This window comes from Psammomys obesus, unplaced genomic scaffold, assembly GCF_907164565.1.
Source record: "Psammomys obesus unplaced genomic scaffold, mPsaObe1.curated_primary_1811, whole genome shotgun sequence".
Classification (NCBI taxonomy): domain Eukaryota; kingdom Metazoa; phylum Chordata; class Mammalia; order Rodentia; family Muridae; genus Psammomys; species Psammomys obesus.
The window spans coordinates 13102025-13118089 of record NW_026596256.1 but is presented as its reverse complement, the minus strand read 5'-3'; the positions used below and the strand labels follow the sequence as shown (position 1 = coordinate 13118089).

The window sequence follows — 16065 nt, the reverse complement described above, 5'->3', positions numbered from 1 at the left end:
TTTCTCTACTGATATGGACAGTTCTGCATAGGAGACAAGATGAAGATTAGTGTGTCCCTGCATACACTGTCATGGCACAGACATTGACTAACTGGGATTCAAAATGGTGAAAAAGCTGAAGAAATGATGTTGGGAAATGCAAATGACAGGTAATGTCTGACAAGCTGGGATTGGCCAAAGGCTGTGATCCAGTATGAGCTCCCCATGAATACCCAACAGAGTTTCTCATAAGTATACTTTGAGCATGAGCTTTACCTAAATTCATATAACCTCTGAATACTCCATCTGTGTTGATGAGAATGTGATGGGCTCAGGTGTTTTTTTGTTTTGTTTTGTTTTGGTTTGGTTTTTTTGCTTAGAAGCAAAGACAAGTCTGGACAGAATCTGTTGCTATTCCTGCAGGGGAGCCTGACTATTGCCAGAGCCCTTAGAGATCTGCAAGAATGAAACACAGCGAGGGACAGTGGGGGAGCACGGAGTCCCATCCCAGACCCAGGAGGCTGTGTGTGCTCACAGGCAATTAAGCACCATGGATACTTGCACCAACATTCATGTGGCATTTTTTGCCAAAGTCAGAGATTCTTAAACTGAAATTCAAAGTACTATCAAAACACTTGATAGGCAATAAAATGATTTTCTCACTGCTAGCTCTGGCTATATTAATAGTAGTGTGCCACTGAGTTTGAGTCTTGGAAAGACTCACCCACAACCAGAGATTTCATGACTCATTAGGATCCTCAGAGTCAAAACAATATAATAGTAATAATAATAATAATATAAAAGCAATAGCCCTGCTGTGTGATGAGGTGCCTGAGACCCCAAGAGAGAAAGAAAGAGATAACTGGTAAAGAGACAAGAGCTAGAATTCCCCCTCCTAGACTTCACTCATGTCTTTTCATTCATCTAAAGTCTATCATGGGCTTTTGTACCTGCATCTCAGCCTGCATTTGCCATGGGAACTCATGTCTATTCAGTTGTGAAATGAAGAAAATCAAAAGCCAAAACAATCGCCTGAGATGGTGTGCTGAAAAATGAGGCATTGAACATCCATTACTGTGCATTTCACAAAACTCCAGAGCAAGAGACCAGAGGTAATTTGTGTCACCTTTGCTTTGTCTTTGTTGTCTTCTATGGCGCTCGAAGGGTGCAATCACTGTGGCCCTGATAGAAATATCCCAGTATTCTGAAGTTCCCAAACTGGATACCAGGTGCTGCTGCACAAATCCAAAGCCTCTGCAACCTGACTAAAGAAAGAGGAGACTATTTGAAATTATAAAATACTAGTTTTAAAATAACAATATAACTTAAAATAATGTTGATAATTTATGGTCTCTAGAACAGCGTTTCCTGAGAGAATTAAGACAAATCACTGCTGGTGATAAACATATCTTTGCCAAGGAGTATCCTTGGCAACCAGAGGGTAATTGCTCAGAAAGAGCTGCCTTCTGGTAAGAAAGAGAGGAAGCATTCCCAGGCATTCTGAGGAGGCTGTGGACTAAGCCTGAAAGCTCAGGAGGAATTCTCCCTCTGTGAGCAGTGAGGAGTGCTCATTAACCCAGTGTGGCATTTTATTAGATGAAGCCGAACTATGAAGGACATCAGGGAGAGAGCTCTCTGAGAATCGAGCTATTCACTAAGTCTTGTTGGCAACATCTTGAAAGTATAAGGGTAGAAGATGTGAACCTCCACACTTTGGAAAGTGAAGACTCCACACACTTTGCACACCAATAGCACTTGGTCAAGGCAGGAGTGTCACCGCAGTGTGACTTAGGAAGGTGGAGCCAGCCTTGGAGAAATGAGGTTAGGCTCTTAGATCACCACTGAGTTAGAAATAACCTTTCTTTTTGGAAACACTAGAGTCAGTGGGAGATGGACTATGTTTAACTAACTAGTAAGAAATCATAGAGTGAGGATGAGGTGAAGGCAATGAGCGTCATAGTAAGGTGTGGCCTGGGTGACTTGTGACCCTAATGCTATCATGTGAAAAACATCCATGTGGAGGGTTATAGTGGGAAGAGCTCGTGTAGAAGAATTGTCTTTAAAAAATGAGAAGGAATTTCTTTCAGTAGTATATTTTTATTCATTAAAAAAATCAAAACCATTCTCACATACTCTATGAAATGATGTAGAAAAAATGAAAAAAAAAATGTAGCCCTCCAGTGCATTGTGTGGGCATCGATTGGACCAGAGAATAAATATGGAAACACAAAGATGACTGGCTGTAAAACAATAAGAAAGATAAATGCCCCCAACACACCAAACTTCTATTGATATCTTGTTCACAATGACTCCTTTTAGCCTATTAAAGAAAGTAGATAGGCGAAGAACTATAAAGTGCTAGTAAATTTTAGAGATTTGGAATTAATTCCAAGTGTCGCTTTGTTATCTGTGAGTTTACTTAAACTGTATTTTTTTTGGGGGGGGTGAATGCTTTCAGAAACTTGGTCTACAGGACCCCTGTTTCCCATCACGTGTCTAGTATACAGCTGATAACCAAATTCCTTATGTAGTGCGTTTAGTTTATTATAAATTTTAATGCTATAAGTAAAGCTTATACACTGTGGCTTTTGTTTGTTTTGTTTTTAGATCTCTACTCATTCCTTAAAATGTTCTTTGGAGCAAAACCATGTGATCAAATGTTCCACACATTTTCCATGATCCAGAAACTTGTGCTGCGTTTTATTCTGACTACGTTCTATGAACTTTGTTCTAAAGGTAGAAGGGGGAATGTTTGAGAATGAGCAGAGAGGATGACTGGAAGACTGGGAATCATGATAAAATGACCTGAAAACAAGAGATTTGTCTTGAGTGAGGGCCTAGCAAGCAAGGGAGCAGAAATGGCTGGAGGTGTGGCTACACAGTGGATTGCCTGCATGGCATGCTCAAAGTCCTGGGGTTGTACAGGATTTTTCTAAGGTGGCTTAGCCATTGGTGGGGTTAATGTGGCACAGAAACTGTGTGACTTTTTTTACATCATATTAACAAAAATGGCAGAACACCGATTTAACGTGAAGCCTCCTAATTCCACTTCTTTTAGTTTTAGTTTTCCATTCTGTCGTTTCTGCACCTGGAAGAGAAAGTGTGGTCTTCTGTCGCCACTTTTGATACTTTGTGATGAAGCAGGATGCCCTTCCTCATCTTTGGAAGACCATGGAATTGGCTGCCATCAGACTTGAAGAAGCTGACAATGCTAAACCAGAGGGAACAGTTTCTACACATTAAAATAACGTTGGAACTGAAACCTATGACTCTGTCGTTATTTATCGTTGCAAAGCATACAGGATCTTCAGCTGTCTCCTCTCAGAGGATTGCTCAGCTCCCATTCCAGATCCATAAATTGCGAGTGATTGTGAGATCTCTGTCTGCAACATGAAATTATGTAGTGGGAGCAGCAAGCAGGTCACTGGGTTGAGGCACATACACACACTAACACTTCATCGAGATGCTTTCTTCAAACGGATGAGATTTCAACACTTCCATTACCCTCGAACTCGCCATATTACAATGGATAACAGAAAGAAGTGCTTGGTTCTGGGGTTAACTGTGCTTTTATGGGTTGGATTACATACTCAAAATGAGGAAGAATATGATGATTCACCCTATAATGAGACGTGCAGGTTGATGCGCAAGTTTAATTTGAGTGGATATGTAGAAGCCGAAAACCATTCCTTTGTTGTTGGAGGATTATTTCCTATTCACTCTAGGACCATCCCAACAAATGACTCTGATGAGCAATCAGTATCAGCCATGTGTGAGGGGTAAGCCGTTGTTAAATCTTTTTTTCCACAATATTTTGGGTGGCTGGAGAAGAGTGGTCTGCATGGGGCCTGTATTCCAGTTGGAGTGCTCTGATTCTGGCTTTATCTGACTTTATCTCAGTTTCTAAGGGGAGAGATTTTGTCTGTTTGCTCCACAGAGGGTTATCTGTGGACGACCACCGCCAGCAGCAGTAGCAGTAGCAGCATCTAAAAGCTTGTTAGACTTTTAGAATCAGGGGTCGAATACTACATCTGCTGAACAGAATCTACACCTTCAGAAGACCTTTCTGAACACCTCAGTGAACACTGAGGTTTGAGAAGGAAGAGGCTGTGCTGCGTGGCTGCAGCTTTACTGTTAGCTGTTACAACCTCAAGTTCAAGTGTGTAGTGTAGGAGCTCTGCTTTGTTTCTGAGGCAGTTTTCATTACATAATGCTAACATGCAGGAAAACTTCTGTCCCTCCTGCTGTCTCCTCTAAAATATCATAGCAAGAAACAGAATTCCTAAAACTCAGATAGAGTAATCTATTGTGAGAAAAACAAAATTGGGATAGAACAGATATCTGGGAATATATGTATCACTCACAATCACACACACTCGGAGGACAGAAAAAGAAAGAGAAGTTTAGATATGAAAAGAATGCCAGAAATTAAAAGAAAACTAATCACTTACAACAATTGCATTCCTATCACAAAATCAGCTTTTTTTTTTTTTTTACTTTTTTATATCTCTTTTTGGATCTTTTTAAAAATAAATTTAAGGGTTTAAATAGTACAAGGGCAGCACAGGCACTATTTATATTGGACCAGGCTTTTCGGTGATGCTGTGTGCTGTGTAGATGCATATTTAAATATTTTTGCAGTTTCTTACATCATTACATTTGTATCAGTCACAACTCCTTTCTTTTATACTATATCATGCTCCATAATCGAGTTTTAATGGAAGAGTAATCTTCAGTACTGTTGTTGACAAAGTGAAAAGTTTGTGATGAGTCCCTAATTACCACTTTCTCCGTCCCTCTAATTGGTTTCCACTGTCAGAGGGAAGCAAAGGGCACAAGAAGTGAGGTATTACTTAGTTATCAGAGCAGCGCTTAATCACAGCTACTTCTTTATCATAATGCACCACACTAATCTTTCTTAAGTCAAATTACCTAATTTAGTCTCCAGTCTTTGCCGGAACTTCTAAAGCTTATTTTATCCAAAAGTTTAGATGAAAAAGACAACACACACACACACACACACACACACACACACACACACACACACACACGCTTTTTGGCTTACAGAGATAGGTGTTACACTTATCCCTGGCTGTCCAGTAAATTACAATGTAGACTAGCTCAGCCTTGTAAAATTTTCTTCTGCTTCTGCCTTATGAGTGTTTTCATTACAAGTAGGTGTTACCTAGGTTTTCTTATTTTTCAATATAAATTCTTTGCCTCTTAGATATAATTTTGCATGTCTTATGATATAAACAATATGAGAAGTAAAAATATCTACTTAGAAAACTAATTTCTTCATTAGGGGTATTTAGTAATCTGCTTAATCATAATTATGATTTGAGTGGATACTGTCTCAGAGTTATACTGTTTTAAAAAATATTTCCTTAAAATTTGTTGTATATAATCTGTTTTCACCATTAAGAATCCACAGTTCCTCTGTTTGCTCCCAGGCCCATTGTTCTCTAAACATTTCACCCTTTCTCCATATGACACGAATTCTCCCAGTGTGCGAATCCCTGGACCAGACTCACTCATGTGGTGTTCAGAAGTGAGGGTGGACCTAAGCTGCTGTTAATTTCATCTTGTCATCATTAACTTTAACAGCAAATGGCTCAGAAATTTCATTCTGAAATCCACAACTTTAGCAAGATGGTAGTTTCAGGTGGCCATAGCTTAAGTTTTATAAAAGAGGAAGATCTTACAGTATTTTGATAATATTACAATGAAATGCTACAAGAAGAGAGTGATTTATTTCTTGCTTTGGTTAAAGCATACAAAGGTTAAATTTACAAAAAAAAATTTTGAGAAAAGTGATGCATAGTATGTAATAGTACTGTGGGAATCATAATAGAAATCAATGAAAGAAGAAAATTCACCCCAAACCTCACCTATTTACATTGAGATGTTTTCCTTGTTAGCCTTTAAAGGGCCCAGCTCTGCAGTTTTAATCATAGTAAGTTGCCTGCTGCCCATTTCACTGCCTCTTCTGGTCACACTGCTGTGTCATTTCTCTAGTTGAGGTTTGTTAATAATAGAAAATGTTCCCACCCACATGCCAATCCACCACTGGACATAGATTAGTCCAGTTTTACTGTATTGTCAATCAGTTTGGGGCAAATAACTTTTTTTTTCCTTTGGGAAGGACAATTTATTTGTCTAATTTAAATATAGAGTCACTCGAATCAAGTGTTTTTCTTCTATCTCTTGAAATGAAATTCTTTTATTTATTTATTTATTTATTTATTTATTTATTTATTTATATATTCACTTTACATCCCAATCATAGACCCTCCCTCTTCTCCTCTCATTCTCATCCTTCCTTCCACTTCTCTGTATTCTCTCTCCCCTGCTCCTCAGACAAAGGGAACTTCCCCCCTACCAGCTTACACTAGCACATCAAGTACCATCAGGACTTAGTACATCTTCACCAGGCCTGTGGCCCCCCTCCCCTTTCTAGAGGACCAACATGTTGGCCACACTACCAATAGCCTATGTTTATGTAAGGGGCCTAGGTCTAGTCCATGTGTGGTCCTTGGTTGGTGCTTCAGTCTCCACTGGGGTCTCTGGTACCTGGCTAAGTTGGCTCTGTTCATCTTCATGTGGTGCTCCTTTCCCCCTTTGGGTCCTTCTATTCTTCTCCCATTCTTCCACAAGAATGGCTCTCAGCCCAATGTTTGGCTGTGAGTCTCAGCATCTGTTTCTGTGCCCTGTTGGGTGGAGCCTATCGGAGCACATATATGTTGGGCCCCTATCTGCAAGCATAGCAGAGTATTGTCAATAATGTCAGGGGTTGTCTGTCTCCCATGGGGGTGGGTCTTAGGTTGGGCCGGGCATTGATTGGACATTCCCACAATCTCTGCTCTGTATTTATCCTTGCACAGCTTGTAGTCAGGGTAAAATTTGGGTCAAAGGTTTTGTGGATGGGTTGGTGTTACCCTCCCTCCTCTAGGAGTGTTATCTAGTTAGAGGTGGTCTCTTCAGTCTCTGCGATCCTTGATGCTAAGAGTTTTAGCTAGACTCATCCTCATATTCTCCCAGAAGCCTAATCTGTCATAGGTCTCTAGCTTGTCATAGAGATACCCTCTCCCAGGTTTTCTCTTTGCAAGTCCTCTGCTCTCCCACCCCCTCTCCCCAGTCTGATCAACACCCTCATTTCTCTCTATGCTCCTTCTGTAACCCTGTTTCCTCTCTTCAACCACATCTGCTATCCTATTTCCACTCTAAATAAAAGTCTCTTACTTTTATTTTTATTTTTTTATTAATTACAGTTTATTCACTTTGTATCCCAACTATAGCCCCCTTCATCATCCCCTCCTAATCCCGTACTCCCTCTCTCTTCTCAACCCATGCCACTCCCTCAGTCCACTGATAGGGAAGGTTCTCCTCCCCTTCCATCTGACCCTAGCCTATCAGGTCTCATCAGGACTAGCTGCTTTGTCTTCCTCTGTGGCCTGGTAAGGCTGATCCCCACTCCGGGGGCGGGGAGAGAGCAAAGAGCCAGCCACTGAATTCATGTTAGAGACAGTCCCTGTTCCCTTTACTAGGGAACCCACTTGGACACTGAACTGCCATGGAATACGTCTGTGCAGGGGTTCTAGGTTATCTAGACCATGCAAGGTTGCATGGTCCTTGGTTGGAGTATCAGTCTCAGAAAAGATCCCTGTGCCCAGATTTTTTTTCCCTCTCCTTGTGGAGTTCCTGTCTCCTCCATGTCTTTCTAGCTCCCTCTTCTTTCATAAGATTCCCTGCATTCTGCCCAAAGTTTTGCTATGAGTCTCAGCCTCTGCTTTGAGAGTCTTTCAGAGTCCCTCTGTGGAAGGCTCTTGTCCTGTTTCCTGTTTTCCCTGTTTTTCAAAGTCTATCCTGTTTGCCTCTCTGAAAGAGGATTGATCATCTTACACGGGGGCCTTCTCCTTGTTTAGCTTCCTTTAGGTATACAGAATTTAGTATGATGATCCTATATTCTATGTCTAATATCTACTTATAAGTGAGTATACACCATGTGTGTCTTTCTGCTTCTGGGATACCTCACTCAGAATGATGTTATCTAGTTCTCACCATTTACATGCAAATTTTGAGATTTCCTTGTTTTTAATTGCTGAGTAGTATTCCATGGTGTAAATGTACCACAATTTCTGTATTAAAAAAATGGAGTACATGAAAGGCTCTGCCCTACAGATTACCAAAGCAGACACTGAGACTTAAGGCCAACTGATGGGCAAAGTGCATGGAATCTTAAGTAAGAAGTGGGAAATAGTAAGATCTGGAGAGGACAGGAACCCCACAAGGAGAGCAACAGAACCAGAAAATTTGAACACAGGGGTCTCCCCAGGGACTCATATTCCAACCAAGGAACATGCATGGAGATAACCTAGAACTCCTGCACAGATGTAGTCCATGACAGCGTAGTATCCAAGTGGGTTCCATAGTAATGGGAAGAGGGACTGCCTCTGACATAATCTGATAGGCCTGTTCTTTGATCACCTCCCCCTGAGGGGAGAGCAGCCCTACCAGGCCACAGAAGATGACAATGCAGCCATTCCTGATGGGATCTGATAGACTAAGATCAGAAGGAAGGAGAGGAGGACCTCCCCTATCAGTGGACTTGGGAGGGGCAAGCGAGAAGAAGGGGGAGGGAGGGTGGCGCTATGAGGGGAGGAGGGAGGGGCTTATGGGGGGATACAAAGTGAATAAACTGTAATTAAAAAAAATAAAAAATAAAAAAGATTAAAAAATGGAGTACAGAGCTAAACAGAGAATTCTCAAAAGAGGAATTTTGAATGGCAGAGAAATGCTCAACATCCTTAGCTATCAGAGAAATGCAAATCAAAACAACTCTGAGATTTCATCTTACACCCATCAAAATGGCTAAGATGAATAACTCAAGTGACATCACATGCTGGAGAGGATTCGAAGAAAGAGGAACACTTCTCCATTGATGGTGGGAATGTAAACTTGTACAACACTTTGGAAATTAATCTGGCACTTTCTCAGACAATTAAGAATAGTGCTACCTCAAGATTCAGCTATACCACTCCTAGGCATATACCCAAAAGATGCTCAAGTATACAACAAGGACATTTGCTCAACCATTTTCATAGCAGCTTTATTTGTAATAGCCAGAATCTGGAAACAACCCAGATGTCCCTCAGTTGAGTAATGGATACAGAAATTATGGTACATTTACACAGTGGAATACTATCTTACTTTTAAAAGATACTACTTTACTTATTTTTTTATGAAGTAATAATGTCACCATTCTCATCTTGAAAACTAAGTAACAGGATGGTAAAATCTTTTGTGTTCTGGTCTCTTCTGTCTTTTAATTTTTTTGTGTGTTACCGCCTCCACTCTGTCTTCCAAAAATACTAAACTTTTCCAATGATTTTCTAGGTGTATTAACTTTCTCTAGCTGTCGTAAATTCTCTCCAGCTGTCTGTCTGCAGCCCTCTGCCCATTTCTCTATCATCCTTCAAGCCCTGGTGTATCTGTGAGTTCATCTAGGGTGCATGCTCTTTGAGTTTCATTGCTCATACATCTATTTCCATCACTTTTTAAAAATCACTTTGCATGATTCCTTTTCCTTTTCCTTACGTAGATTAACAGTTCCTGGGTAAAGAAATTGAAAACAGGCTCTTGATTACTACGCCAGAGGAACGCGGCAGCTGCATAGTCAATTAAAAGCAAAACTAAACCAAAACACAAATTAAATAGACTGATCTGAGGAGAGGGCTCACTTGCAAAGCCTTGCCTTGCAAGAATGAGGTCCTGAGTTAGAGGCCCAAGACCCACAAAAAAATGTTTGGTATGGTGGCATTTTGCAGTAGAAAAAGACAGGAAGTTCACTAAAGTTTGATGGACAGCTGGGCTAGCCAAGCAAAGATCCAAGTTCAGTAAGACACCCTGTCTCAGACAGTAAATTGGAGAGTGACTGAAAAACGACACCTGACACTGACATCTCTTCCCCACATACATCAGAAGGAGCATGCATACAGACAGAAAGGAAAAATCCAAATGGTGACTAGAGATATTTACTTTTAGGTCCTGAATTTAAAATAATTTGCTAAGCTGAAGATATAAAGTTAAATAGTACAGCTAGCTACAGAGTATAGCAAGAAAACAGGTACTTAAATGTCTTGCACTGTTTTCTTGAAGTATGGTTAGAATTCAGGTGAAAAAGAGGAAGAGAAGAGGAGTTTTTAAGTGTTGTTTCATGTAGAAGGCCTTGCAAACAATATAATGATGGGCTACAAAAGAAGTATTTCACTTTTAACAGATGTAGAATAAAGAATAGTAGTCTCACATTTATGTTTTTACGTGAGAATAGCAAGAAGTTAACTTCAACTAAACACCTCTCAATAGTAAGATGCATGCTGTAACTGGAAGATAGTATATGGAAATTTACATGCTGATTTTAATAGCTGCTGTTATAAGTATTTAATGTGTTCAAATTATTTTTATCATTATTACTAATATTCAGAAAAAGAGCCAAGAAGGAGAGAAGAATCATATCCCTAGGGACCTCCAATGAAATGGTCAGCATATTCTAAGGGACTGTTAGTTGTGTTTGCTGAAGAAAATTGTGACTAGAAGAACAATTTTTGAAAGGAAATAACCAGAAATTTGAAAATATTGTAGCATATAAGAGATATATACGACAAAAAAGTGTAAAAGTCACTTATAAAGACTGAATGTGACTCATATTTGAATCTTTTATGATTGTAAGTGTGATTCATAAAAACAAAAAACAAAAAAGATACATGCGGACACTGGTACCGGCTGCGGCTTCAACAAAAAGCTGTAACCACTGCTTAACTGAAGGCACTTCCTAAGCAGCCTCTATCCCCAACCCCCCAGTGGCCAGTGCCTCACAAAAGCTTTTCCTTTCCAGGTTTAACTTCCGTGGTTTCCGCTGGATGAAAACCATGATCCACACCATCAAGGAGATCAATGAGAGGAAGGACATTCTGCCCAACCACACTATGGGCTATCAGATCTTTGACACCTGTTTCTCCATCGCCAAATCAATGGAGACCAGCTTGGCGTTTCTTACAGGACAGGAGGAATACAAGCCCCAATTTAGAAACAGCACTGGAAAATATCTAGTAGGAATTATTGGAGCAGGGGGATCATCCTTGTCAGTTGCTTCTTCAAGAATTATGGGGTTGTATTACCTCTGTCAGGTATCTTGGAATCGTGTTCTATGTACTTAGAAATACAAATGCTATGCCAGGTCGGGTGGCACCACGTCTTTAAACCCACAGTGTGGGACGCAGAGGCAGGTGGATCTCTGTAAGTTGGAGTCTACAAAGGGAGTTTCAAGACAGTCAGAGTTGATACACACAGAAAACCTGTCTCAAAAAAAAAAAAAATAGAGAGAGAGGATAGGAACAGCGTGCAGAAATTATTGCAAATAACAGTGAGGTCCAAAGAGGCTGAGCTAAGATACAGAGACAACATAGAATGGGGCAGGGGTACTCCCAAATTACTCTGGTCAACCAAACCCCTACAGCCTGTTTAGAGGTGACTTGAGATTGTTCTATCTCCTGGAGCATCTTGCTTGTACTGACTGAGTTGTGACACAGTGACATGGATATTAATATCTTTCTAGTCACTGAGCTTCGTGCACTGTGTGGAGCACAGTAGAGGTCATCCATGAATTCCTGGTGGTTGATTGGTGGCTGGAAAAAGGCACAGGATTTTGTTTGGGTCTCTGTTACTGCTTGTCAGCCATGAGCAAAATCATCTCACTGACATATTAAAATGAGCCTGGGAATTTCACATTAGCTAATTTAACAGGTTATTTTAAACTCAGAGAGGGTGACATGTCAATACAAGAATAAGTAATTGCAAAACATGAATTATTATGAAAAAATTCTAGAGATATTTTAATGGAGGTGTCCTTAAAGTGTCAGAATGTATTAATATGAATGATAAGCTCGTTGGTGATATTGAAGTAACAGGAGTATTTCACTCACATTCCTTCCCTCCTTCCATCCTTCAGTTCTTTCTCCCTTCTTTTCTTCCTTCTTTTTCTTTTCCTTTCCTTTTCTTTCTTGCTTGCTTTTCTTTTCTTTTTTCTTTTGATACTAGGGATAAAATCCAGGGACTGTTTCATGGTAGACAAATGCTGCATTAATGATCCACAACCTCAGCCCAACATAATATTTAACTTAGAGAGTTTCAGAATGAGAGTGTGGGAAGCATAGGAAAGTACTGTGGAACAGAATACAAGAAAAAGTGGGCGACTTGGCATTTATTTTAGGAGTGGGCTCCATGTAGCTCATTCAAACTGCAGCTGCTATGAGCTCTATTTTCCACTAAACTCTAATAAACTCAAGCAAAGCTTAGAAATTTCTAGATATATTTCTCCATAAAGCCTTTAGTAAGTCTGGGGAGAAAGTATAAAATAAATCTTTGGTTTGATCCTTTAATATCAGAAAACCTAAAAATCTATGTTATTGTTGTGTTAATTTTCTTGTGGAGAAAACAAAGACTCAGGAAGGCCAAGTAACAAGATCTTATATTATAAATAATTTACATAACCTCAGAAATTTCAAGTCATTCTTTCTTAACGAGATTCATCCCTGCATAATACCGCCTACGAATCTGCTGTTTGTGTGGTTAGAAAGGAAAAATACAAACATTAGCCAGTGGAGTAAAAACAGTAAAGAAGGACAGAAGGAAAAGTGAGCACAGGAATGATGCAGTGTTCATGATGGAATCAAATGGAGCTTAGGAGTTACAGAAGATCAAAAGAGGTGATGCCTTCATACATGAGGCTGGATGGGGGAGAAGGTAACATGTTTTGGGGTACACTCAGCCACATGTAGGGTATACTACAGCAAAGATAAATGAATGATTGTCAGGAATATGTGCTCACTTGACCTCAAGGCTTAAGTCTTCCTAAATGCCGAAGACAAACATGGACTCCTGTCCAACTGAGGGAAGCATGCTGGTCATTTATCTGGCTGTGTACATTAAAAAGAGAGTTTCTGGTAACCTCGTTGGAAAATAGTGTTTAGACTTCTGGTTGGAGTAGTACATTCTATCAATCTATCTTAAGCCAAGTTTTAGGACCTGTATACTCCTGAGTCCTGACAGGAGGAAACTGAAAGAGAGAAGGAAGAACAGAAGGGAAGTAAGGGAGCAGAGGTGAGCGCAGGAGAGCACACAGGAAACAAACACATGTTACTGAGAAGACTGAGACTTGGACTCAGTCCATCATCTCTGCACTTGAGATGCTAAAGCTGAGTCCAGACATCCTGACTCAGGGAATCACCACTGTCCAGGAGGATAAAGGAGAGTGGAAATGACCTTCCTGACAGTGTTTACGGTCTCACCCATGAAAACGAGTGCTTTGAGTGTCTTCATCTGAACAGCTGACAACCCTAACAGCTTTGTTTTGATAGAACAACCATAGTGTTGCTGGAATAGTCCCCACCCCCACCCACCAAGTAGAAGCACCAGTAGGAAGCCATTGTCTACAGAAGGATGTGAGGGCAAAGGGAGAACTGTTTAGCTCACTCCTTCTCAGTATTCTGAAGCTGCCACTTAAGGTTTGGCTCTGACTTCCTAATGACTATAAATATTTTCAATTTTAGGTGGGCTATTTTTCTTCCTGCTCAATTCTTAGTGACAAATTCCAGTTTCCATCTTTTTTGCGCACAATGCCCAGTGACAAGATCCAGTCTGAGGCCATGGTGAATCTTATCCAACACTTTGGTTGGGTCTGGGTAGGTGCTATTGCAGCTGATGATGATTATGGAAAATATGGAGTAAAATCCTTTAGGGAAAAAATGGAGAGTGCCAACCTCTGTGTTGCTTTCACTGAAACCATTCCCAAAGTCTACGACAACGTGAAAATGTACCGTGTTGTTAAGACAATAAAGAGTTCCACTGCCAAAGTCATTGTGCTTTATACTTCTGACATTGACCTCAGCCCTTTTGTGCTGGAAATGGTTCATCATAACATAACTGACAGGACATGGATAGCCAGCGAAGCCTGGATTACCTCCGCTCTCATTGCAAAGCCGGAATACTTTCCATATTTTGGTGGAACTATTGGATTTGCAGTACCAAGAAGTGATATACCAGGGTTAAAAGAATTTCTTTATGATGTCCACCCCAGCAAGGATCTGAATAATGTCCTGACCATTGAATTCTGGCAAACTGCTTTTAACTGTACCTGGCCCAATAGCAGCGTGCCTTATAATGTGGACCACAGAGTGAATATGACTGGTAAAGAAGACAGATTGTATGACATGTCTGATCAGCTCTGTACTGGAGAGGAGAAGCTGGAAGATCTGAAAAATACCTATCTGGATGTGTCTGAGCTAAGAATCACGAACAATGTCAGACAAGCTGTGTACGCTATGGCTTACGCCCTGGATCGTCTGAGCAGATGTGACATACCGGTAGAAGAAAGGAAACAGAGAGAATGTTCACATATACCTGACTTTGAGGCCAGGGAGGTAAGTTACTGCACCGTATAATATAGCATGAGATAAAATCAAGTTTTTGCTGCCAAGTTCATACCATTAAAACTGCTGATTTGTTTCCATATGATTTTGTACACCAAATTATTAGGTTTGTTGTCAATGAGTAAAAAAAAAAAAACACAACTGAGCTACAAAAAAATTAATGCCTTTTAAAAAAAATAGGTGTTTTTCTTCTCAGAAATGAAATTTAAAGGTATCTAGGAGTAGAACATGTTAGTGACTCTGGTTTCTTCATTTTATTTGTTCCCTGTATGCAATATAGATCTTGTAATCTAAGATAACTACTTGGGTTCCAAAACATCATGTTAATGTTATGGAAAGACAGGTATGTCCCTCAAGTTTAGGATGACTCCTGAATATTACATACAATTTTCCTTACACTCCAGCATTTTTATCTTAACCATTGGTCTTATCTATCTTGAAGGAAAGACTAGAAGATGACGTCTCCATACAGTACAGGAGCCACACAAAAGCGTGGATGTCAGGGCTAAATACTATAGGGTTATCTGGGAGGCTTACATCTGTGGTCCCTGTGCTTCATCTCCTGTCAGACGATTCATGTTGGTACCCGGTAGCCTGAGCAGACATGCCAAGTGTGACCTCACCCAAGATTCCCTGCTTATATCTGTTCTTGCCTCCCTTCTCACTGGAAATAGAACTTGAGCATCCCAGCTCTGGCCCTGTAGGCCCTGCAGGATGTCCACTTTGCATCTCTGATGTGTTGCTTCTTCCTTGCCTGATCATTACCACTTTACTCCCCTGTAACTCTGTCAATTTAACAGGCCACAGTGTCTGGAACCCTTGTATTTCCACTCACCTTTTATTTCCATACTAGTCCACTCTGCTTTCAGTGCTGACTGTTCTTAGTCCCCCAGTTGACACCCATCAATCTGTGGTGCCCCCCCACCATCCAATCTGTGACCATTGTTTTTTAACATTTTTCTTATCCTGTATACTTTGTTTTAAAGCTTTATTTTATTTTACTTAATGTTTGCCTGTTATGCATTTATGTCATTTATCTGGCATGACTATACCCACAGGGAAAAGAAGAGAGGCTCAGCTCCCTTAAAACTAGAGTTATAGATGGTTAGGAAACACCATGTGGGTCTTAGAATCAAAGCTGGGTCCTCTGCAAGAGTGACAAATGCTCTTAGCCACCAATCCATTCCTCCAGCCCCTTATCCTTAATACTTTTATTTTATTTTATTAATTACACTTTATTCATTTTGTATCCCTCCATAAGCCCGTCCCTCCTCCCCTCCCGATCCCACCCTCCCTCCCCTTTCTGCATGCATGCCACTCCCCAAGTCCACTGATAGGGGAGGTTCTCCTCTCCTTTCTGATCTTAGTCTTTCAGTTCTCATCAAAAGTGGCTGCATTGTCCTCTACCATGGCCTGGTAAGGCTGCTCCTCCCTCAGGGGGAGGTGATCAACGAGCAGGCCAATCAGATTATGTCAGAGGCAGTCCCTCTTCCCATTACTATGTAACCCACTTGGACACTGAACTGCCATGGGCTACACCTTTAATCAATGCTGATCAGGTGTTTTTAGACTGACTGTCAATTTAGGTTTGTCTAATTTT

At 40.5% G+C, this 16065-nt stretch overlaps 1 protein-coding gene across 1 annotated transcript in view; it reads left to right on the top strand.

Moving 5' to 3' along the window:
* The first annotated feature begins 3504 nt into the window (after nt 1-3504).
* Nucleotides 3505-16065, top strand: part of LOC129668774 (vomeronasal type-2 receptor 1-like) — a 33096-nt gene continuing 20535 nt past the window's right edge. The window contains exons 1-3 of the mRNA XM_055596864.1: nt 3505-3758; nt 10874-11165; nt 13587-14456. Coding sequence (XP_055452839.1) covers nt 3505-3758; nt 10874-11165; nt 13587-14456 — 1416 coding nt within the window. The remainder of the gene's footprint in view (nt 3759-10873; nt 11166-13586; nt 14457-16065) is intronic.